This window comes from Agelaius tricolor, unplaced genomic scaffold (genome assembly GCF_023055355.1).
Source record: "Agelaius tricolor isolate 1412-34295 unplaced genomic scaffold, bAgeTri1.0.p SCAF_11, whole genome shotgun sequence".
In the NCBI taxonomy this organism is placed as follows: Eukaryota; Metazoa; Chordata; class Aves; order Passeriformes; family Icteridae; genus Agelaius; species Agelaius tricolor.
In genome coordinates this window covers 7,595,631-7,619,704 of record NW_027269271.1, presented here as the reverse complement: position 1 = coordinate 7,619,704, position 24,074 = coordinate 7,595,631, and the positions used below count along the sequence as shown (strand labels likewise).

The 24,074-nt window shown below is 50.3% G+C and overlaps 2 protein-coding genes across 2 annotated transcripts in view; one reads left to right on the top strand and one right to left on the bottom strand.

Moving 5' to 3' along the window:
* Positions 1–12: 12 nt before the first annotated feature.
* NMNAT2 (nicotinamide nucleotide adenylyltransferase 2) lies at positions 13–23,812 on the bottom strand. The gene is made up of 11 exons (XM_071435979.1): positions 23,507–23,812; positions 9,095–9,183; positions 8,291–8,358; positions 7,518–7,596; positions 6,372–6,504; positions 5,671–5,751; positions 5,517–5,561; positions 4,661–4,737; positions 3,285–3,386; positions 2,989–3,056; positions 13–2,866 (listed from the first exon to the last, which is right to left on the bottom strand). The coding sequence occupies exons 1-11, from the start codon at positions 23,589–23,591 to the stop codon at positions 2,764–2,766; spliced, it is 930 nt and encodes a 309-aa protein (XP_071292080.1). The 5' UTR covers positions 23,592–23,812; the 3' UTR covers positions 13–2,763.
* SMG7 (SMG7 nonsense mediated mRNA decay factor) overlaps positions 23,136–24,074 on the top strand; it is a 56,602-nt gene continuing 55,663 nt past the window's right edge. The window contains exon 1 of the mRNA XM_071435974.1: positions 23,136–23,214. Coding sequence (XP_071292075.1) covers positions 23,213–23,214 — 2 coding nt within the window. The 5' untranslated portion in view covers positions 23,136–23,212. The remainder of the gene's footprint in view (positions 23,215–24,074) is intronic.

Genomic DNA, 24,074 nt, shown 5'->3' with positions numbered 1-24,074 from the left:
ACCAGTACCATCTCTGTTTTGTTTTGTTTATTACATAATTTAAACATTTTGCTGATAAAGTATTTTTTGTCAATGACTGTTTTTTTCATATAGCAACAGAAAAAAAGAAAAAGGCTCCAAAACTTTTGACAAAGGTGAAATTGGTGGCATGGCAATTTCAACCCCTTTCCCGCCCCCCTTTGTTTATTTTCTTTTCCCAAAAGACGTTTGAAGTTCATTTCACTTTCAGCAAATTGACTGTTAAAAAGTGGTGGTTCAAAGACCAAAACCCACAAGCTTCTTCCCACACCTCTCCTGCACCCTGAAAACTCCCATCCTCACCTCCCCAGCAGTCACATGGATCATCACAGATGATTGTTTTCTTCCCACGCCCACCCAAAGACATTTTTCCAAACCAGTCCCCGAGCTGAAGGCCCCATTACAAACCCCCATCCCTCCCCCCATCCTGTGAGTTTTACTGAGCAGGTATGTGAAGGTAAGAGCAGTAGGGCAGAACAAACTCCTCATCCTCACCACAGCTAACTTCACCATCCCAGCCACGTGGATCAGGAGGCCATGGCATTCCCAGCTCCCCTTCTGTGTACTGGAGGGAGGATCAGAGATGACTTTTGGACATGGCTCTTTCTTTCTTCCCCCCCTCTCCATGGTTTAATTTTCTGCCTTTCCTTGGGGAAAACTTGCTCTCTTTGCTCCCACCTCAGAGGTGTTGCTCCCCAAGAGGTTCAGTCCCTCTCTGTGTTTTGGAGGCTGGTTGCCACCACTGGGCTTGGAGCTAAGGAACACAGGGGACATCTGGAAAGGAGGGGAGGCTGCTGTCTGGGGTAACTGGTGTGTTGGGGTGGGGAGGGCAGGGAGGCTGACCAACAGAACGTGGAGAGCAGCCCAGCGAGTGGCTGACACACCCTGGGTGCCTCAGGGCACTCACAGGTGCCACTGCCAGGGCAGCTCAGTGGGGTGGTGCTGGTGGTGACCTGGCTGAAGGCCTCCCTGGAGCAGAGTCCCCCACACACTCACCACCTTCTCTGCTTTGGCATCTCCATCTCTCCTCATCCTATGGGATACGTATTCAACCACCTGGAGATGCCAGAGCTGGCACTGAGGGACTCAGCTGCCAAATTTAGAACAGTTCCCAAAGAAATCTCTCCATGCAGAGGGAAATCCCTGACAAGGAAACACCTCTTGTGGCCTTTGGGTGAGTCACATCATTTCTATCTTTCTGGGAAGGGCAGTGCCTTCCTGAGAAGTTGTTGACTGCTACTCCTAATATCCTGTCTGCTGCAGGGACCCTGTGGCTGTGGGTTTCCTTGTTTGTCCAAAGTGGCTTGCTGTTCCAGGGATGCCAGCAGCACCCAGCAGGTTGCCAAATTTAGCACAAAGTCCCACCTTGGGAGTTTGCCTGAGAGCTCCTTGTGACTCTTTATGGACTTCTAAGGGACAAAATAAAAGAATTTTCACATTTTTCCTTGAAAGACCCTGGAGGACTCTCAGCCACAGCAGAAGGACTGTACCCAAAGTGATCCAAGGTTACAGGGAGCAAAGGGAGAGGAGGGCCAGACCTTCCTGATGGCTGTGACCCTCCTCAGGAGCTGTTCAGGATCCTTGTGCCCTAGGGATGATCTGCAGGACACAGCCCTGCTCCAGCAACCCTCCTCTCCACAAGACTTCAGCAACTGCTCTGCATTACCTGTCCTGCTTTTACTGTGAGCATCTCCACTAGGATCCATCCCCAGCATCAGGGGGAGTGTCACAGGAGCCTGGCTTGTCCCAAGGAATGTGCAAAGCAGCCATGGCTGGTTTGGGAGGGGGAGGTTATCATGCATTTAATGAGCTCTTCAAGGAGAGGCAGAGAGTAGGAGTGGTGGGAGAAGATGGATGGAGCAAAAATGGAGATCTGGAGGGTAGGGGATGGGGATGGACATGGCCAGGTTTGGGGTAAATTCTCACCAGAGGCTTTGGCTCACCACCTGCTTCTTTCTACCCCATAATTTCTTGGCCCCATAAAAGGCAGATCCCTTTCTAGGTGCTGTGGGATAGAACATCACCCCACCTTCACTTTCCTAGGGAGTGGCTTCAGTTCTTGCAGCTAGGGGAAGGTGAGATGTGACATTCTCTCCATAATGCTTCAGCAGCAGCACTTACCAAGGCCTCTGCTGCCATTTAGAAACACCCTCTCCATCATTTTCAGGGGCAGGAGGAGGGTTTTGTTATCTGGGTTGTCTCATGGCTGGCCTGAGGAGGTTCCCCTGCTGTGGGGCACTGAGCTGGTTGTGTTACAATTGTCTGCTGCCAGCCAGGGTTTGGTTGGTCACTGGGCTGAGAGGCCCAAAGGGCTCACACTAAAGTTACTTAATTAAAAAAAAAAAAACAAAACAAAACAAAAAAACCCACCCAGATTTATTGAGCTTAGGTTGTGTAAGATGATGCAGAATAGGCAGCCCCTGCTCTGAGCATGCTGGGAAGATGGACTGAGGGGACCATTTCCCAGGGACATGCTGGGAGCACACGGAGCATGTTGCTCCCTGACCAGCCCCTCCTCCCTCCCCATGCACACAGGGCAGGGCAGTGCCCCAGAACAAGAGACCAAACCATTCCCTGGACATGGCTGCACAACAGAGTGTTGGTGCTGGGGGTGAGAGGCAGACACGGGCAGGAGGCCATGGGATGGGGAGAGAGATGGAGACACTGAGAGAGAGAGAGAGAGAGAGAGGGGTGATGCAGAGCTGCAGGCAGGCGGGACACGGGGCTGTCTCCCTGCGAGGGCTCTTAGCCAGAGGCGTTGATGTACAGCTGGCTCTTGAGGATGTAGTCAATGACAGGCTGGCAGAGGTAATCCACAACGTGTCCATCGCCGTGCTGCAGGGCCAGTCTGGGAGTGTGGGGAGAGAGAAAGGTGTCAGAGCCCACTTGGGTGGGGCAGGTGTCCCTGCAAATGGAGAGGCTGGCTGGGGACACCCTGCTCTGTAGTGGGAGTAGCCCTGCTTCACCCACCTGCTTTTGGTGGAGCTGACAACTGACATGGGGTGGTTTGAGTCATCCTTCACCACCAGGATGTTGTTCTGCAGGGGAAAGAGGAAAACAGGAGTGAAGGGACAGCTTGAAAGCAGATATCTGCTGCTCCAGCCTCCCCACCCCATCCCAGCAATGAGATAACCCATTGCTCATCCCATCCACCAGCTGAGAGCACCTGACCCTGAGATGCTTTGTGTCCCATGACAAAAGTGTCCCCGTGGGTAAAAGAGTCCTCTCTCAGCCTTCCCTGGGCACATGTGCACCCTCTGACTCACTTTGTACTTGCGGAGGATGGAGGAGTGGTTCATGATCCGCTCGGGGTCTGCTCCGTCCCGCGGCACCACCACGATCCCAAACTCCCCGACAATCACCTCCATCTGCGAGGAACACAAAGTGTGGAGAGCTTCATAGCCACCCCATGCAAAACCTCCCACTGCCTGCCAGCCCCACCCTGCCCTGTGAAAGCTGGACCACGGTCTGGAGGACCGTGATGGGGAGTGACTTTGAGGCTATGTCACCAGCCTTTGGCAGAAACATGGAATTGTGCAGGCAAGGGCTCGGCAGTAGATCAAATAAAAGGCAGAGGGTTAAATCCTAGTAGTAGACATTGTGGTCAGGCCTTTAGGAGAACTTGTGGCAGAAGGAGGTGACAGCAGAAGAGGTTGCCCAAGGTGAATGTGATCTCTGCCTGGCTGGAAGGGTTCATGAGCAGGATTGGATGTATTGGTCCTGACAGAGGTTTGGGAGGGTTGTTCTTCCAAGCTTATTTGGCCAAATTTGCTGCTGCATGAAGAGCACTCATAGTGCTCACACCTCTCTCAGATGAGACAAATCAGGCTCATCCAAAAGAGCTTTGGGTCAGCAAATTCAAGCAGCAGCAGTCTGTGAGGAGATGCTGCTGCAGAGAAAATTTTCTGCCTGTGCTTTGATTCATTTCTGCATCCTTTGTGCTGGGCTCAGGGCTTGGCTCCTTTCAGTTTTTCCAGCCCTTCAAAGGAGATGCCTGCTGCCCAAATGCTTTAAAAAGTTAAGGATTGAAGATGTGGTAACTGATTTTTGAAGGCTGAAAAGTTCAAGGAGGGAGGTTTGTGTTGACTGCCTGATTTCAGGGAGGAGCTGGAGGAGCCCTCACAGCCAGCATGGCTCCAACCAGGAGCAGCAGGTGGGGCAGCAGCCCAGCCCCTCTCCAGGGCTGGTGCTCTCCCATGAAAATACAGCTTCTTCCAGCAAGAACCAACGGTGAAAGGTGTTGATTTGGCCCTAAATATGTTTAATTCCTAACATCTGAACCACTCCTGTAAATACCTTATTTCCTACCTGCATACCTCACTCTGCTGGGATTGGCATCTGCTTGATACTGGCTCCTTCCAAGGAACAAGGAGTGGGAGCACAGCCTTTGGAAGTGCCTTGGGATGGGCTTACCCTCCACCCCAGGTGACATCCTCTGCATTAACGGGGTGCAGTGCTTGGGGCCGTGGAAGCCCTATGGAAATGTGCTGGGGAGATGACAGTCAGGGTAGGGATGGAGGAGGCAGTGGAGATGGTGGGCACAGCTCCTGTCATCCCAAGGGACCTGGTGGCTCCCAGGAGCACTGGCCGTGGGAAGCAGAGGAGGAGGAGCATGGAGGGGTGCCTGGCAGTGGTGACTCACATCTGCCTCGTTCCAGAGGCCAGGGATGCAGAAGGACTCCAGCAGGTCGCTGCCACAGAGCAGCAAGATGCGAAGCTCTGGAAAAGAGAGGAGAGAAGCCCAGAGGTGGGAGCACAGGGGGCTGAGAAGGAACCCCCTCCCCCCACCCAACTTTGAGGGTTGGCTTTGCAGCTCTGCAGGAAAATTATGCTGTAGGAACTTTTCTGCTCTGACAGGCCCATAAAGGTTAATTTATTTGCACAACTGCCCGATAAAAGCCATAAACACCCTCCCCCAGAGGGGTGAGAAAAGGTGGCTACGTGGGAAAATGCCTCCCTATTTGTCATTCCCAGGTGGCCAATGCTCTGCATGGTACTAGTGCTAGGATGGCTGTAGTCCCAGGCTGTGTGTGAAAAGGGTCTCAAAACTCCCCATGCAGAGCTCTGGGTGATGTCTGGTGGGGCTAAAACCCCTAAAAGCCTTTAGAGCAAGGGGCACCATGGCTGGTCAGGCAGCCAAAATCTCTGCTGCTGTCTGAGGCTCTGCAGGGCTGCAGGCAATGCGGGCATGGGGGGACACCACCATGGGAGGCCAAGTCTGATGGCACTTGAGGGGCCTCTCAGGACAGGGCGCCATGGCAGCTCTGTGCCAGTGCTGGGAGCTGTGTCCCCATGGCACTCCCCGATTTCAGGCTGTTGTCTGTCAACAGGACTAGGCTCAGCCCAGTTAGAGCTGTTTCTGTTGCATTCCTGAGCCCCAGTAGGTGGCACCAAGGTGAGATGATCCTGTGTCTGCCAGAGCTGCCATGCAGATGCTCCCAAGCCATGCAGCACTCACCCAGGAGTGGGAGCAAGGTGGGGAGGGGCTGTGTACTCACCAATCTCCTCATATCTCATCACTGTCCCCAGGTTGGCATTTTCATCTGAGAAAGGGCAGCAAAAGAGAGGTTGGTGCCCAGCCTGGAAGAGGGGTTGGGAGGAAGGGTGGGGAGGGGGTCTCTAGAGGAGATGCTGGACCTTTCCTCTACGTACCCACAAAGGTGAAGCGCTCCATGGGTGGGCGAACACAGCAAATCCGGCTCAGGCTTTCTCCCACCTTCCCCAAGATCTTTGCTAAAGGGGAAGAAGGAAAATTAATGGGAGGGAGGCTGTGCCATTAACACTTCCACATGCTTCAGCCATCCTGGTTCTGCAAAATGCTCCTGTGCCTGGGTGTGCAACTGCTCCCAGCATCTCCCAACGCCTCCTCTCACGGTCTTAACTCCCAAGAGTGCTCCACTCTGCTTTGAAGGGACCAGCTAGGCAGCTAAAATCACGAAGAAAACCATAAGATGTCAATTTTAATGGAATTTAAGTAATGTTCCCTCTTCTCAACTAATACCTTTATGGTGCACATCCCTCTGACTTGTAGGGAACCCCACTGCATCATCTCTCCTGCCTGTTCATCCCTTGGTACCAGGTAGCCTTTCCTTCTGTTGGTCTTGCTGCCTAGACATCATCCAGCTGAAGTCCAAGGAGATTTCCATTTTAGTCTGCTCTTGGCTCCTGCCCTTGCTGTGCTGGATGCTGATTCCTGCATCACACCCCTGCCCCACCCTGGACTGCTGCACCAAGGCTGATGAGACACCTGTCCAAAATTAAGGCAATGGAGCACTGGTCTAATATTTGGCAGCCCTGGCTGGGAGGTGGGGGTAAGCAGCCACCCCCCTGTGCCCTGTGCCACCCCCACCCACCTGCAGTGGGCTTGCTGGAGACGCTGTTGTTGTTGTTCTGGTAGATGTTCTGCGAGGACTCGTTCTGGGGCTGGCCGATCACAGGGGTGATGGAGGGCGTGTTGACATTGGACAGGATGCAGCCAGTCACTCTCTGCAATCAGGGAAGGATGTAGTTGGAACAGTGTCTTCACCCCAGCAACCTCACAAAACCTTTCTGACCCTGTAAAAAGCCTCTCACCCCTGGTTCAAGGTTACCTTTGGTGACAGGCACATCCCAGCTCGCTTTAGGGTCTCCAGTCCCATCTGACCTCACCAAATGGGCCTGGGACTATGAGGACCCTGTGGATAACCTGTGGCTTGTGTTTAAGGTGGTATCAACTTTTTTTGTGTGGGCTAGCAAGGAGCATATGTGTCCTCTTACACTCCACCCATCCCTGCAGGAAAAGGAGGGTATCACCAACAACTCCCTGGCTTCAGCACCACAGTGCCTGGATGCATTGGACATCCTGCTGGGCTGGCTAATGCCACTCCTGTGCCTCCTGTCTGGGCTGTCTGTGAGCTTGTACAATGCTCTTTCATCCATTTCCTGTCTTTGGTTTTCTTCCTGTATCTCAGTGTACCAGTAGCTCTGCTACCCCTGTCACCCAAGGGCAGTCACCTTCCTCCTTGGCTTTCAGGACTGCCTGGAACTTTTCCTCCTGGCGTTGTGCTCCCTGGGGACCTCCCAGATGCTGAATTTTCCTGTCAAATCTCTTGGTCAGGTTCATACAGTAGTTCTGGCTCAGCTGGTGAGCGGGGTGGCCCCTCCACCCCTCCCTCCCTCAGGGAGGAGGAAGCAGGGTGTCACTAATGATGTGCCCATCCCTGCTTTGAGTCTGCCTTAAGCCCTGCTGCCCTCCTGCTGTTGCTGGGTCCAGGATGGCTGCTGGCTCCAGCTGGAGGGCTCCATTTCCTTCTGCCATCAGGGCTCAGACCTCAAAGCAGCTGTGACAAGGTCTCACCCCTTCCAGGTCAGGATTTCACGGTGTTCCTGCAAGCCTTCTCGCTGTCAATCTCTGATGTGTTTTGACTGTTGATGGCCATGAGCTGGGGAAGGGCACCCCCACCCCTGCAGTGTCCCCATGCCCTCACCCTGGTGCACCCACGGTGCAGGGGCTGCCTCACCTTCATCAGGTCACGGTGGTGCTCCAGCACGCTGCAGGTGGTCTGCCAGGTGTCCTGGTAGCACTCCCAGGGGTCCACCCTGCCAGGAGCACAGCAAGGCAACAATGCTGCTCATGGCCACTGCCTGGACCTCCTGCCCATGCCACCTCCTGCCCACTGGGCTGGCCAGCAGTGCCATGAGCAGCCATCCTCGATCCCTCAGCCCTGGCATGGACCATGTCCTTCCTCCAGCCCCTCTGCACAGTGACCCCTAACAGCTCTGGAGAGCTGAACGTGTGCCTGGTCATCTTTCCATGCTTGGTACCCAACTAACAAGCTTTTTTTGGCTTGGATGTGACTATGTGTGTCACAATCCTCTTTCTGTGGGCAGCCCAAGATGCTTCTGGTGTCACATCAACCACCAGATGCCACATGGCAATGCTGGGAAGGTGAAAGTCTGCAGGCTGGTGCTACATGTGTGGGCAGGGAGGTGCCACAGCACAAGGCTGGAGTGAGCTGAGTGACTTTGGGTATCACCCAGACACCTCAGGCTCAGTGAGGGGCTTGAATGACTCCCCAAATCCTGAAGGGTGGTGTAACCCTCCTCATCTGTTCTCTGCTGGACTGGCAGGGGAAGGTTTCTGATTTTTAGTCAAGCTTGGGCTGGGAGGAAATTCATCCTGGAGCTGCGCCAGCTGGTGGCATCTCCACTGTGCATGCAGGACATTGCCCCCATGGTTCACGGAAGGGGCAGGGGCTGCTGGTGCCCCGGCAGTGCCAGCTGTGCCACCCACCTGATCCAGTCGGAGGACTGCACGGCCAGCTGGCACATGGTCAGGCGGTGCCGGCTGGAGACCAGCCCCTGCACGACAAGGGGAAGGAAGAGCACTCATGAAGCCTTGTGCCCAGCCTGGGCTTGCAAACCCTTCTGGGGCAGAACATCAGGCTCACTCGTGTGAGACAGGCCAGGAGGATTCCTTCCTGCCCACAGAAGTTTATTTAAGCTCCTGTTTGCTGGAGGGGAGGAGTCTCTGTTGGGCTCAGCCCTGGCTACGTGCTCAGGTGGTGAGATTTGCTCAGCAGCACCACTCCCAGACCTGGGCTCCAACGGGGCCAGCCTGAGGGGGTGATCTCTTGATGAAATTCCTCCAGCTTTCAGGAGACAAGTGAGCTCAGCACTCCTAATTTCGCAAGTGCTTCTAAAGGTCACTCATTTGCATAATTTTGATATTTCCCCCTGCCCCCCCCCCCCCAAAAAAAAAAAAACAAAACCTAACCTAAACAATTTGCTTTGAAATAATTAAAACTAAAAAATTCCCACCAACCCCCACTTGAGGCATCACCACCAGTACTGTTTTGGATGGGAATGTTTCTCTTTGCTGTCTTTGGCTCATTTTAGGGTCTCACTACAGTTTTTATCTAAACAGCAAGAGGTTTCCTCCTCTCCCTTCTCTCTGAGACTTTCCCAAGGTCAGGAGCTGCCCCAGGCAGAAGAGGGCCATGAAGGGACCATGGGTCAGGCAGTGCTGCCCAGTGCTCATCCCCCATTTCAGAGACACCATCTCAGCCAGGAAGCAGAAGGGAACTGGGTTCAGCACCGTTTTCCCATAGGAGTCGTGCACGGGCGAGACGATGCCGCCGATGACGATGAAGCGTCCGGTCTTGTGCAGGTAATCCCGGGCTCGCTCTGGAGGGGGCACAAGGAAAAGGTGGAGGGGGTTTAGCAGCACCCACTGAGCCCTGCAGCACCATGGCAGCCACCAGCCATGGCCCAGCCAGTCCCTCACAGCCACACAGCTGCTACATCCCTCCCGTGTGCTCCCTCCCATCCCACCGTGTGCTGCCCATGTCCCAGCTGTGCTAAGAGATGTTCAGTTTCAGGCTGGTATTTCCTAAAGGTGGCACTGGAGGATAAAAGTGCTGGTGACAAATTGCCAAACTCGCCTGGTCTCCTACAAACCTACCCCAGTTACTGAGACAGCACCAAGGGAAAAGAAGATAAGGAAGGTAAGAGCAAAAAGGCAGATAAGATTGATGAGCCATTAGAAAGTTAATTTTTTCTTCAAGATGTATAAAATATTTTGGATTTGCAAATAAAATGAGCATTTCTGAAATGGAGGTGGTGATTTCAGGATCCATTGGCCATCCCAAGATGTCACTGTGCATCACATCCTTCAGGCACTGAACTCAGTGTCTGGCACTGCTCTTGGGGAAGGTGAGAGGTCCTTCCTGAAGGGTGGGTGTTCCCAGGGGGGCAGTGGCTGCCACATCCCTGGCAGTGTCCAAGGCCAGGTTGGATGGGGTTTGAAGCAACCGGGGTTAGTGGAACATGTCCCTGCCCATGACAGGGGCTGAAGTGGGATGAGCTTTAAGGTCCTTTTCAACCCAAACCATTCCAGGATTCTAAGTCACTTGGGCAAAATTTTTCATCCAAATTTTGAAATTTCTGCTCGGGAATATTATCCAGTTACTGTCAGTTAAAAGTAAATTAAGGAAATATAATTGCTATGGACCTTTTTTCCCCCTTGAGGGCATTGAGCAGCCTCAGGCCTCTGTGACAGCCTGTGGGAAATTTGCCAGACTTAATATAGCCTCTTCCTCAGACTCACCTGAAATCCTCACTCTGGCTGCCTTCCCAGCTCTTGTGCTTTGGACACACCAGCCTCCAGAGAGGGAAAAGTGGGCTTAAATCATTTGATTGGTGCAGGGAGTAAAATTTGATGCACCAAAATTATCCTTCCTGCCCTCAAAATCCCATGAGAGCACATGCAGCAAAACACAGTATGCTTGGGTTTGGTTTTTTTGCACAGGTAGGGAGAAGCAAAGATTGATGGATCAGCATTTACCTTTTTTATCATAATGCAAATTAAAATGCAAATTAAAAGAAAAAGGAAATTCCCTAACAAAAAAAGATGCCGTTGAGTTTTAAATGAACACATCCTTTCAGTATTTCCTGATTTGCTCTGACTTGATTTTCCTTGCCAAAGGAAGATTAAAAACACTGATCTGTCCCTCTTATGTCCCCTTTATAAAGTTCATCTTTCAGAGGAGCTGAACTCTTTGCATGTAAACTCTGCTTCAAGCTCTCAAGGGTGGCTGATGGTATTAATCTGCTCTGAGTTCTTGGTGGCAAAAGCCAAAGGTTTTCCCTGGTTTACCAATATCTCAAGGTCTGTATTTAAACAGCCTGGCACCCTCTCCACATCTTCAGACAACCTGACCCATGCTGCTGGCATGTCCTCTCAGCTCCAGCTTCCAGCTCACACCAAACATCCACCACCACCTTCTGCCTTAATAAAACATTTCTTCTGCAGAAAACAGGCCCTGGAACAGGATGCCCTGAGAAGTTTTGGATACCTCATCCTTGGAAGTGTCTAAGGCCAGGTAAGCAGGGGTTTGGAACATCCTGCTCTAGTGAAAGGTGTCACTGAGGGGGTGCTGATGGCCTTGCAGCACTCAGGGAGGGCTCTGCTGCTGGCAGGAGAGGAGTGCTGCTGCTCTGTATTGCTGTCAAAACTGCTCATTTGGGATTTAACCTGCACAATCTGTAAAAATGAGGCTGCTTTCTAAGTTGGCATCTACATTTCCAAGAGCTTGTTGTCTATCTCAGAAACACTACATATAATTTAAATATGCAAGGGAAGTATTTGGGCAAATGTGGGCTAAGAAGCAGCAGTACAGTGTAGGGAGTGTGAACACCTGCCTTCTGGTTCTCTCTTGCCCATAACTTTCCATTCCTCTTGTCCTCTGTCACAGATTCCCATCCCTTTCCCAGCCCATTTCTTGCCTGTTGAATACCTGTGATGTCCAGAGATCACACCAGACCACAGAAACCCCCTCCAGTATTTTCATTTTCAATGAGCACTCTATATCCTGCCACAGCAGTGCAAGGATGTCAGCCTGTAAATGCAGAGCTCATTCCTTGTCTGGAGTAAATTGTCTGTAATGCTCCAGGCAGCCTCCATGGCTTTCAAACCTTGTTGACATAAATAAGCTTGGGGTGGTGGCTCTGCCAAGACATGCATTAGCCCCCTGGCAGGCTCCTTGTGGGATGGGAAGCTTCCAGCCATGACTCTGTGCCTGGCAGCTGCTGGCTGACCACAGCCTTGCTGTGTTGGGCAGGGACAGGGGTGACACTTGCACCCAGCCCAGGCACTGGTGACACTTTCCTGCTTTCCCAGCCCAGCTTTGCTCACCTGCCCTGCAAATGCACTTCAAGTATTCTCATCTCTGCTGCTTTCCTGAGAGACAAGGATAGGGAAAGACCAGTCAGAGGATATGCTCCAGGGCTACAAAACTGAAAAGTGATGGCTTTGTCCAGTTTGAATGAAAAAATAGCATCCCACTTGCCCAATAGGAAATCAGTCCTTATTTGAGAGATGTGACTTTTTGGAGGTTCTCACTGAGTATATTTAATCACAATGTTTGGGCTCCTCTCCATCACCTAAATTGACGTTACTGAAATCAAATATTCCTCAGATTCAATTTTTCAAGGTGTAATTTCAGATTGTATTTGCTTTGCCTTTGTACCTGGTTCATCTGCACCCCTAAGATTTCCTTTTTTCTATTTTTTTTTTCTTACAGAGTAAAGCCAGAGGCCAGCTCTGATTTATGCCCTTCCCCCCACAGGGGATTGAAGCTGCAGCTTGCTCACACTGTGCCAGCTCTCTGAAAACACACACAAGGTAGCGGGGAGGCAAGAAAGCTCTGCACAGCCTTCACTGCATGGCCCTGAGAGTTGGGACAGAGAAGTTGCACAGCCACAGGTGATGGAAAAGGCAAAACCATTTCCCAAGTGTCTCATTTTTATTTTCAGCAATTTGGCCTCTGACATCCTTGGACAGGAGATGGGACATAGCCATTAAAATCCCTTCTTCTGCAGGAGAGAGTGACCCAGATATGCCAGCACACTTTGTTTTATTCTCAAGCTAGCAGCACTTGCAGGACCTAAATGGTGCTTCCAGAGCTCAGTGTGGGCAAGGAGCCAGCAGTTACTCTCAGTCTAATTGAATTATGTGTATGTATATAGATATATAGATAGATAGATATTTTTAAAAAAAGCCCTCTCTGAATGCCAAATCAGGGATGTATTCATGAGAGGTGTCCTCCTCCCAGAGCCCAGCTCTCCTGCCTACCCCAGAGCCTTGTTCTGGGTCCCTCACCCACTGTCAGATCTTGGTCAGAGCTGAGGAAACTATTGGCATCTCCCTTCCCTGGGCTCCCAGAAGAAACATTTCTACCAGAGCAAGCCCTGGCTGCTCCTCAAGAGAGGTCCCTCCTTTGGGAAGAAGCAAGAGACTGATTCTTCACCGTGGGGTTGGCCCTTCCCAAGGCAAGCCTGGGGAGATCCTCGTGTCCCACTGACCCAAATAACCTGTCCTACCTCGTGCTCAGTGCCTCCTAGACAATTTCAGTCAGATTCTCAGGAGACTTCTAGCTGGTAGAAAAATCCCATTAAGCCCCCTAATGATTTTTTAAAAGATTTTAATCTCTCAGCTAATTGCTCTGTTACACTTTTCCCCACCCCATTAGTCCATAGCTGTACCCAGGCACTGTGGAAATAACAAATATGGGAAGGGCTTTGTAGGCACATAGTTTGTGTACTGAAAATTGGGAGTGGGGCTGGCCCAGCCTCATCCCCAGTGGGTGCAGCTGTGAGCAGCAGGTGAGCAGCACTGACAGCAATGAGCCATGGAGTGCCCAGGGGCACTGAGCAACCACCAAAGGGAGCAGAGGGCACACAGGGGCAGGGCATCAACAGGAGGGGATAAAAGGCTGGGCTACAGAAGGGTGGACACTTGCAGCCTTCTCAAGTGGTGAGGTGTTGCTCTGAATGGGTTGAAGCTTTCTGAAATTGCATGCTGATACTCTGTGTACCGTGGTCATCTCAACTGTGGCACGTGCTGTGACAGGGCTTCAGGTGTTGCTGCACATCAGATTTATCAGCTTTTCATAAGCACAAAAAAGCACTGGCCACCAAATGCCTCAAGGTTTGTGGTGGAAGAGGAGGCTGTGAAAGGCCCTGAGAGGTGATGCTGCAGGACCTGACCCTGCCAGCCCACCCAGGTCCCCACCAGTGTCCAGCTCAGAGCCACACAAGTGATGACTAATGAGACTCATGCTATCACCATCTGTTGGCCACTCCTGGCTTCAAGCAGATAGGTGAAACTAGGTGTTTAAAACTAACTAACTAAAAAGAATAAAAGTAGGAATCTGAGTCACAGTAAGCTGATCTAGAAATAGCAGAGCATTTCCTGGAGCCCCAGCCAGATGGGGCCTGGGCAGGGGCCCTGGCTTGTCCCAGAGAATCTGGGTTTCCTCTGTGAAGCTGTAGAGGGACAACCTATTTGATATAATTGAAATTGAAGATATCCTATTTTTCCCTCTTTTATTAGAAGTGGAGTATTGCAAGAGTCAGTGTGTCTGAGAAGTTACACAGGAGTCCAGGAAGATGAGTTCTCAGGCCCTAGAGCTTGAGAAGAAACATCTGAGGAAAAGCATGGCAGAACAATCCAGGCCAAGATGCTTTTCCCTCCTGTAGCTGCTACTCCTGCTGCTGTGGAGTGGGAGGGAGCAGTCAATGCCCATCAGGTGAGCAACATAAGAAGCACAAGGAGCTGCTTCTTGAGTTGAAGTGCCACCAGCTCCTCCAGGGAGGGCCTGATCCTACTTTTCTGTGATCAGCACAGTGCTGCCACTCTCTCCACTTGTACAGAAAAGCAATGTAAATTATTGCTTGGAGATCTCCACTCTGGTATTGCAGGGAGAGCAGGGATGTTCTCAATGCCCTGCTGGATCTCACCTGAGGGCAGCTGAGTGGGTGGATGTGTTAAACACCACCATGAGGTGTTCAGCATCTGGGTATCTCAGAGGTCTTGGGGCTAAAGAGATAAGGGAAAGCATCTAATGGGATAAAAGCAACTCTTAACAGATGGTTGGATGGGGCTTGGAGCAACCTGGTCTAGGGAATGGTGTTGTAATAAAATTATCTTTAAGGTCTCTTCCAAACCATTCAGAGATTCTAAAAATGGATGGAGAAGAGGCCTTCACCTAAAGAAGGTTTTTTGAACTGTCTTCTGCAGGACAGCACTGAAACAACTTGCTTAGAAGCCCTTGGAGAAGGATTGAGCATTTCTAAGTAAGGTGATTTTTTTGTATACGTTGAAGTGGAAAGTGAAAGGTCATGTACATTTCCCTGTCTGGTGCATTAGCTGTCACCCCACCCTGCAAAAGGGTAGCAGCAAAAGGCAAGATTTTCACTATTCTGCCGTGGTTTTATATGTCACTTTAGTCAAAATGTGGATAGAACATCCAAAATAGGACAGGCAACAACCTTAATGTACATCCCTGGAGAGGTCCCAGTCCCCACCTCACTCAGGGAAATTGGTGTCACACAGTGCCTTTAAAAAAAATGAAGGGGAAATAAAACCCCAACAGATTTTCACACTTGTTTTCCAGTGCCCTAATTTCCCTGTGGAAGCACTCTGTTTGTTTTCATTTCCAAGCTGTTGTAGCACATCAAAGGCAGAGCTTTTTACGTCCTGGCATGTGTGGTGCTGCTCCTTTGGGCTGACACGTGGCAAGATCACAATCCTACCAGGAGCAGAGGATTTATGGTTCCCAATTCCCCATGTAGCAGGGATGAGGAGCCTTTGTCCAGCTGGTCTTGGGCTCCCTCCACATGGAGCTGACCCCTGTGTGTCTGACCTAGGGCCTGCTTTGCTGGCAAGGTGTCTGAAGATGCTGACCTTGTGTGGGATCTGTGTTGGCTGAACCAGGACTGTGCAGGCAGGAAGCATCCCAGCTACAGAGAGGCTGGGGGATGCTGGTCAGGGTGTGGGGTGACAGAGTCATGGTAGGATTTCAGGCTCAAGGTGACACCAGAGCGATGTCACATTCCCATTACTGCAGCTGTGTAGCAGTGAAACTCTGTTTCTTTGCAGACCCATTCCCAAGACCCCATTTTCCCCAAAAAGGAATATCAGCCATGTCTTTGCACAAAGCAAACGTGCCAGAAGCATAGTTATGTGTTTAAGCATCCCCAACCCAGCTTGTCCTGGGAAAAGTGGATTTTCTGCTTTCCCTTGCCAATGAACCACAGAGAAACATCATCTCCTCAGGGAAGGCTTAAGCTCAATTAGGGGCTGTTGGATTTTCAGTGAAAACAGAAACCTTTGTGTAGCAGGGGCTGTGCAAGTTCTTCCTTGCCTGGCTCGGAGATGGGTTCTCCACCCATCCCATGGGGACCTCCTGTGCCTCCTATTTCAGCTCTGAAACAGACTTATCTCAGTTAATCTTCTCCTGGGGCAAGCCCTACAGTGGCTTTTGAACATGCATACTTCTGAAGAATGTAGGCTTTTCTGTTCCCAAATATTGATTTAGCAAATTTCTGCTGTTATGACCAAGATACATCCAGTGGCTCAGGCTTACTGAATATAGTTGATGTTGAAAAGGGGGAAGAAAAAAAGTGTTTCTGTGCCAGGTTGCCTTTTCCAGCAACAATAGTGTTTCAGTGGAATGAGAGCTTGTGCCTTGGCCCTGGTTTATTTTCAGGGCTGTGATGGGCACTATTGACTGTCTCCTCACAGAGCATCTGAAAATCTCTCCCTCCTTGGCTGGGCACTGGTGGCATCATGGAAGTGCTTGGATTGAGGGGTTATAAATACCAGAGAGGGCATGCTCATGTCAAAATCCAGAGGTGCCCTGGCTTTGTCTCTATCTTATGCTCATTTTTCAGTCCTAAGAGGTTGTTGGGTCTTCCCAGAGCTGCTTTGGGCTCCCTGGTCCCAGCTGGAGGTTGAGGTCAGGATTAGGATTAAGGGTGGAGGTACTTGTGCTACACTTTCACACAGGTGGACTTCCTTGGCTCAGAGGACCTCTTGCAGCCCCCCAGCCTTGCTGCCAGAAGGGATTTTGGAAGCCACAGGGTTCAGAGGTGAGGATGCCCATTTTGGGCCAGTTGCCACTCAGATGCAGGAGCATCAGCACAGTCATGGCCCACTCCTAGCCCCGGCCCCCATCCCTGGGGTACCTGACCCACAGCAGCCTGGCAGCAGAAGGATGTGGCTCCCCCACTGCACCACTCAAGCAGTTAAATGAGCTGCCCAAGGTTACATGAGAGATGTGGGCTGCTGGTGTTTAGCATGCAGCTAATTGATACCTTGGCACTGCACAGGCTGATGTTAAAAAGCATCAGAGAAGACAGTGCAGGAGGTGAGAGCATCACAGTGAGTGCAAATGGTTTTTAAATAGAAGCAGAGCCCCTGTTTCCTTCTTGAATGAGGTTGTAGGACTGGATTTCTCACTGCCAGGTTTGTTTATAGTCGGTGGAAGTAAAAGGAGGTATGTGGCACATTTTGGGAGGTGGCATTATCATAGAGCCAATGTGATGTCTCAGAGATTGTAATAAATACTGCTAAATATTTAATAGCTTATGAATGTTTTAAAAGAATCTCTGAATAGTTATTGATGGAGTTGAGTCTCATGCTCAGGAAAACTCCTCACTCTGGGTTACAAAGAGGAGATGCTTGAGATGCAGGAAGCTGATGACAAAGGCTGTGAAAAATGAGTCTGTATGGGGTGCAGTGATGGGAATGTGACATCAGCTGATATGAAACGGTGCCCAGAAGAGCCATGGGTGCTGCTCTGTCCTCCCAGCAGAGCAGTTTCAGTGTGTTTGGGGCGGGTGCTGGGTGTGGGGGTGTGCTGTGACCCAGCCCCCTGGCACCAGGGCCAGGCTGGCGGTGTCGCTGCCGCGCTGAGCCAGGGGCACAGGGGCCAGGCACAGCTCACCTTCCCAGAACCCTCGTTCCGAGGGAAGGGCTCGGCTGCTCGCCGTGATTTCAGCGGCTCGGGTGGCAGTGGGAGCTCCTCCGCTGTGTTGCAGAGGGATGGATGAGCAGGGATGCCGCAGCTCCCCGTGTCTGACGCATCACCCCCGGTGTTTTTAGTGAGATCTGTCCTGGCTCTGCCCTGGACAAGTCATCCCCACTGCGCTCTGCCGCTGCTGCTGAGCTCCAAAGCTGCTCAGCCATCCTCTCCCTGTCTGTCTGTCCGTCCTCCCGGAGCCGCACGGCACCTCCCGCTCCATCCATCGATCCCTCCTGCTCATTACTCGTTCCCATTTCAGCCGAGGAGGAAATGGAGCCACGAGGCAGCCTCACAGGGCCCCACTTCTTACTCGTGTTGCAGACAGCAAAGTCTCTCTCAAGCTCCTGAGAAGCTTTTGTTAGATGGAGGGGGAAGGAATTTTGCTCCTGGACATTTGCAGATGTATTGTTATTGAAGCAAAGGGGAAAGGGTGAAGCTGTCACACTGCTCAGGCATTTCTCCCAGCTCTGTCCCAGGCAGCGATGCTCTCATTAAACTGCTCTGCGGTTCAGTCATCTCAATCAAATAAGAAAAAGTGATTCTTGAAATTCAGGACATTAAGACAATACATCATTAACAAAAGCCTCAGCTCCTGCCTCTTCATCCCTCTTTACTCAGAGAACTCCATCCTTTCATCTCAAATCCCTTGCTATGGGATGCAGCAGCCTCAGTGCTGCTCCTCTACAAGGATTGCAGTGCACAATCAAAGAGCAGCCTGCTGAGATTTTTAATTGCTCAAGTTTTCCTAAGAACCAAGCAAGAGGGTTTTATGTTTGATAGCAGAGTCCTCTTTCATTGTTTTCCACCAGAAATGTTTTATACCCAACTGTTGGTTGGGATATTAACTCTCTTCAACAACAGATGCACATAGGACCTAAGGAAAATTTAATTAGACAAAAAGGAAAGAGTAGTGGGGATTTGCTGACTTTCAGGGTTCAGGCTATTTACTGGCAGTGTTTTTCTGTGCAAGTCCAGGTCCTGGGCACTGCTTGAAATGAGGTAGGTGGGGAAACTCCATAGTCAAACAGCTTTAGAATATCTGAGGTACCAAAACTCCCTATCAGGAGTGGCACATCTGAGAGACACCTCACAAATCTCTTCCTCCCAAAGAAGCTGGCCTGGAGCAACCCATCACCCCATAAATCCACATGCAGGAGATGAGACAGCCTGGATACAGGCAGATGATACAGATTTGATTAGAATCCTCTATTTGCCATCAAGTGCTTCATAGTACCCAAAAACTAGCTGTTAAAAAGCCAAGTACCTGTGACTAAGTCAGAAAATGTCCCATTTTTGAGGGGGTTACCCAATCTGCTGCCTCTGAGACCAGCTCTGAACATCCCCATGGACCCCAAACTCCACCTTGCTGGACTTTGTGGGCACTGTGCACCCAGAAGGGAGGGAGGAAGGCTGAAATCTCCCTCTGCAAGAGCAGGGAGGCCCCAGTGAAGCTCTGATACTTGCAGGCTGATAAGCAGAGGTGGAAAGGGGAATCGAGGGGTCATCCAGTCCCTGGAGATGAAGCTGTTCTTAGAGCTGGGCAGAAATAAAACTGTGGTTGATGAGCAAGGCCTTGTGAATGAAGCCAGAAGTTTGCACATGAAAAGAAGGGATTGTGAAGAATTTCAGAATTTAAAAAGGCAAGGAAAAAAATGTCCGAAGTGCCAAAATAGGGGGTGTGGGCAATTCCAGAGGGGCCTTTTCTTCTACAATTGAAGAAAAATGAATTAAAGAAAATAGAGGGAAAAAAAGTCAGTATCAAAACACAGCATGTTGTTTGACCAGATACCATTTCACTCCACCAAAATCCTCATTTCAGTATGAAGAAATCACCAGAACAATCCTCCAATTCTCACATATCCACAGGACATTACAAGCCCTTCCCACTGCAGAAGCTACAAAGAATCTACATTCAGCACCTTCCTTCCAAATCCAGCTATTTTTTGGCTCTGTCTCCAACTCTGAAACACCATGACAAAGAACCTGGAGCCTCTGACCTTGTCTGGTGATGCTGTTAATCCCAGCTTTTTATCCAAGACAATCTTCAAGACGAACTATATTTTTTTAATTGAAAATTTTGCTTTCTACCTTGTTCTGCAGAGCTGCCTTTTGGTTTCCAAGCTCTGGACACAGTTGTGTTAGGGCTCCCTGAGCTGGGACCACATGGGGAAGTGATTTAATTGTCAAAGCAAGCACGAGCTCGCTGTCTGGCAGAGTGCCAGCATGGGCTGTGGTGTGTGAGGAGAGCTGCATGGATTAGGTTTTGCTTCTGACGTTGGTGCCTTGGCTTTTGTCCTTTGGGTGGCATTGCTTGCACGGGAAGGGAGGAGGAGGCAAACTGAGAAGATGCTCTTTAGCCAGCTGGGTGTCTGTGCCACTGAGTGTGCCCCAATGCTTTGTGCTGAGACCCAAAATCAGCGTGGGGGTGTCTCAGGGGTTTCCCTCCTGAGCTGGCTGCAGGGCAGGCGGGATAAGATGCAACTCATGCTCTGTGCTCCTCTGAGTGGCAGCAAGAAATGGAAGTGAGCATCCTGGGGTTGGTGTGTGCTGGCTGAGGTGAGCAGGTGGGCTCCCTGCATCCAACAGTGGTGGGAGTTTATATGGCTTTAATGCAGGGCTTTGTCCTGAATCTTATTTTTCTTCTTTGATTTGGCTCTGCTTTTTCTTTTAGATAGCTCCTTAGGTTATAAATGGAGTTTCATTTTGGGTTAAAGACCACCAATGTTTATATCAAGCTTTGGAGAAAACCTTTACCCTCTCTGTCCTTCTGTCTTTCCTACCCACCACAGTAACATCCCAAACTTTTTCTTATAGCCACTGGAAAATAAAGCTGGAAAATACAACTGACATTTGTGATTCAGAACCCTCTCAAAGCACAGCTGATACCACAAATAACTCGGAGTGTTTTCAGGACTATGTGGGTGTTTGTCTCAACCCCTTGGTAGGGATGGCTGTACATGACTGTGTCTCACCTACTTTTTTCTTATATGTCATATATCTTAGGCAAAGTATTAATTTATATGTATGATATTCATTTTGTCTATACAGATACCATTCAGCCTCATTTGGGGAGCCCCAGTGATCCAGAATTTTAACTGGCAGATGAAGCAGGGAGCTCTGTTGCAGTAAGTTCAGCTTCTTACAAGGTTCAGTGGTGGGATGCAGTTCCAGATTTGGGATTGTAAGAAGAATCCCAGCTTTCTGAAATCCCAATGATGAGTCTTAAATTTGTATGACTGATGGAAAGAATAACTCAATGGGAATCTTTCCCCCACTAGAAGAGACTTCCACATAATTAACTAATCCCCTATTCAGGCACAAATCCTATGGGAAGAGGTTGGGTTTTGGTCTGAATAAAACATGGTAAAATCTACACTGAGAAAAATGACGGTTGACATACAATGGTGTGTTTACAGTGAGATACCTGAGCAAATATTGTACTTCCTTTTGGCTTAATTAGTGTCATATGTTAAAGAGTTAAAAAGTCTTTCTCTGTGTTAAGGAAAAAATCCTCCTATTAGGTTCTCAAAGCCCAAATATTTGTCTGAATGATGAAGGCATTATTTTTTGGCAACAAATTCAGCTATTTGAAATGCATCATTTACAGGATAGAGCACTGTTTTGGTTGGACTCTTCTGGCTCTAGTGCAGAGCTAGAAGAGTAACACAAATTTTGGTTGACATTCCAATGGCTTCACAAGAATACACTTTTTTTGGGGGAAGTGTTCCTCAAACAAAAATGATGATGGATTTAGAAGCTAAATTCTGTGTCCTTTCCTCATGGAAGTCTCCTTTGTCCTTATCAGGTATCTGAAGTATTGTATTCCAGGAGCTCTACAGGACACGTGCATAGAAAAATTCAACATCAAACCACCCTTTTTGAGCTAAAACCTGTCTTCCTGAAAGATGTCTGAGTATTTATTTACAGCCTTCCTGTGACAGAGGATCCACCAGGTACCCAGGTACTTTCTCATACTACTTGATTACCTTCACTCAAACCCACACAACAGATTTGTAGTTTGAAGTGGTTGCATGATCCACTCTTGGCATCTCACCTGTACTTATTCTGCTGAGCAAAGTTGCTCACTTTCATCACATATCACATATCCCTCCCCTAAGCATAGGGCAGGGATATGTGATACCCCTCAACGTATTTAAAGATGGATCTAGACTGAGCCTCCCTAGTCTCCTGCCACAAAGCCTGGCTTCCAAAACTAATGTAATTCTTCTCACTGTTCCTCAGAGAAGGGCTTTGCTAATGCTGTACATGAAAATAATACAACCTTTCTTTTTCTGCTTGATATTCCCCTGCTCATATCTACAAGGGTCACATTTGCTGCTTTATTTACAGCACCACACAGAGTTTGCATTCAGTGGGTTGTGCACAATCCCCCCTCAGTCCTTGACACCACTGCTGTTTGGCAGAAGACATTTGCCTTTTGTTTATATTTGAAGTGTGTTCTTCCCCGCTGGACATATGACTTTGCCTTTGACTCTGCTGTTGAACAAGCCCTTTTCATCAAACAACCAGAGTTAGGCAGCACAACTGACTCATTACCAGCAGGAATTGCTATTCTGCCCACTTTGGGGTCATGGCCACTTTTTGCCATCAGGGATTATATATTTTCTTTCACATCTTTGATAAAGATACTGAAGAGTACTGAGCAAAAAGAAAATCTTACTGTGAGTCTATAAGAACATGCACTGCATACTAATATCTCACTGATCCTTCTTTTCTAAAATACATTTTGTTACTTGTTGTTAGTCCACTGAATAAGGGCCACATGGATATCTTTAGTGTTGCTTAATCAAAACAGGACTAAATGTGAATTACAGAAATCTTTTTCATCAGTGGTTGCTTCCATCAACCAAGTCCTTGTAATTTAATTTAATAATTGTTTTTATTTTTAAATAGTTTCTCTTGATCCTTGTTGGCAATTTCTTTTTGCTTAGGGAATAGGATATATATTTTTTTTAATTTCAAGCATATTGATGCCCAGGCCTACATTTTGCTGCCACTTATGAAATGGAATAACAATATGATCCTTTGCATCTAGAAAACCATCATTTTCTAACCTGAGGTGCAACTCATTATGTTCTACAAAAACAAGGTCTAATGCAGAAATACCCCAAGCTGATTTCAAGTATTTTTATATAGTTTATATATTTAGAAACTTATAAACAGCTGATTTCAAGTATTTTTATATAGTTTATATATTTAGAAACTTATAAACAGCTTTTTGAAACCCCAGGGATGCTTCTCCATTGGTAGCACACGACCTTCAGTCTCTGCTTCCCAGCCTTAAATCTCCAATCAGACATAAAGGATGAATCCTGTCTCTGCACTCCAGGGTGGTCTGCAGTGGACACTTCATCCTCCCAGGACTCCTCCCCGGCCAAGGGAGCCACTGTTTGCATTGGGATTTCCAGGCATTTTGAGCTTTACCCAAACAGTATCTACGGCATGTCAGACCGGCTTTGATGGAGACTGCCCTTCCTCTCTCCCTCCTTCCCTCCCTCTTGTCTTGCCAGGCTGTAGCAGTGATTCCAGCATTCCCATCCTCTGTATCATCACAGGGACGCTCGGTAATATCCATCATCTCGCACAAACATTCCCGTTCCTTCAACCTAGTATCAATCTGATGCTTGAGTACTCCAATATCTCCATTAAGTGCCTGTATTTTTGTTGACTTTTGTACCTGGCTGTGGCTGCTTGGTTCTATCTCCTCCCTGGTCAGAGGAAATGGAAGTGCTGCAGCGGCTGCAGTCTCGCAGACCCGAGGACGAACAGCAGCGGACAAACAGCGCCAGGACCGACCCCGGGGGCTGCGGGCCGGGAGCGTGAGAATGTGAGTGCAGAGGGGGGACCCCGGCCATGCCAGGGGGACAGCCCCACAGGGTTGGGGACAGCTGCCAGGGGTGGGGAGCGGGTTCGGGAGGCCCCGGCGGTCCCCGCCCGCGGCGCCTTCAGCACCACCCGCGGCGGACAGCGCCCGGCCCCGGGAGCGGAGCCGCGCTCGGAACGCGCCCCGAGCCCGCAGCGGCCCCATCCCCACATCCCCACCCCGGGGGCAGCCCCAGGCGCTGCCCCAGGCCTCCCCCCGCCCTTCCCCGGCCCGCCCCGCCGCCGCGGACACTGACCGAACATCTGGATGTGCCCCTTGGTGATGGGGTTGAAGCTGCCGCAGGCCAGCAGGATAACGTGGGTCTTGGTGGTCTCGGTCATGGTGCGGCCCTGCCCGGCCCCGCCGCGGTCTGAGGCTCGGTGCGGCTGCGGGAGGGAGGAGGGCGGAGGATGGAGAGGGGCCGGGCGGGAGCGGGGGCGGCGCCTCGGCTGCGGGAGCCGGGCCGGGGCCGCCCCTCGGCAGCGCGGCCCGGGGCGCGCCCCCGCGGGGTCCCGCACACGCGTGTGTGGTGCGCTCTCGGTGTCACAGCCCGCGGGGACAGCGGCACTCGGCCCGGCACACACACAGAGATGGGCACGCACCCGCTCTGTGTGCGCTCACAGCCACAGGGGCGCGGCAGGGACACGCCGGCATCCCCAGGACTGTGGAGATGGAACGGGAGGTTCAGCCTGCAGGTGAGGAGGCTGAAAGGTGACCATCACGGCCTACAACTCCCTAAAAAAAGGGTGCAACCCCTTGGGGGGTCAGTGTTTTCTCCAGGCAACCAGCGACAGGACAAGGAGACATAGTCCCAGGCCGACAGA

Excerpts from the sequence above, each read along its gene's own strand:
- NMNAT2 (XM_071435979.1), bottom strand. The coding sequence starts at position 23,591 with ATGACCGAGACCACCAAGACCCACGTTATCCTGCTGGCCTGCGGCAGC. Across the intron at positions 7,597-8,290 it reads CAGTCCTCCGACTGGATCAG|GGTGGACCCCTGGGAGTGCT; the intron begins GTGGGTGGCACA and ends TGCTCCTGGCAG. Across the intron at positions 6,505-7,517 it reads ACCACCGTGACCTGATGAAG|AGAGTGACTGGCTGCATCCT; the intron begins GTGAGGCAGCCC and ends CCCTGATTGCAG.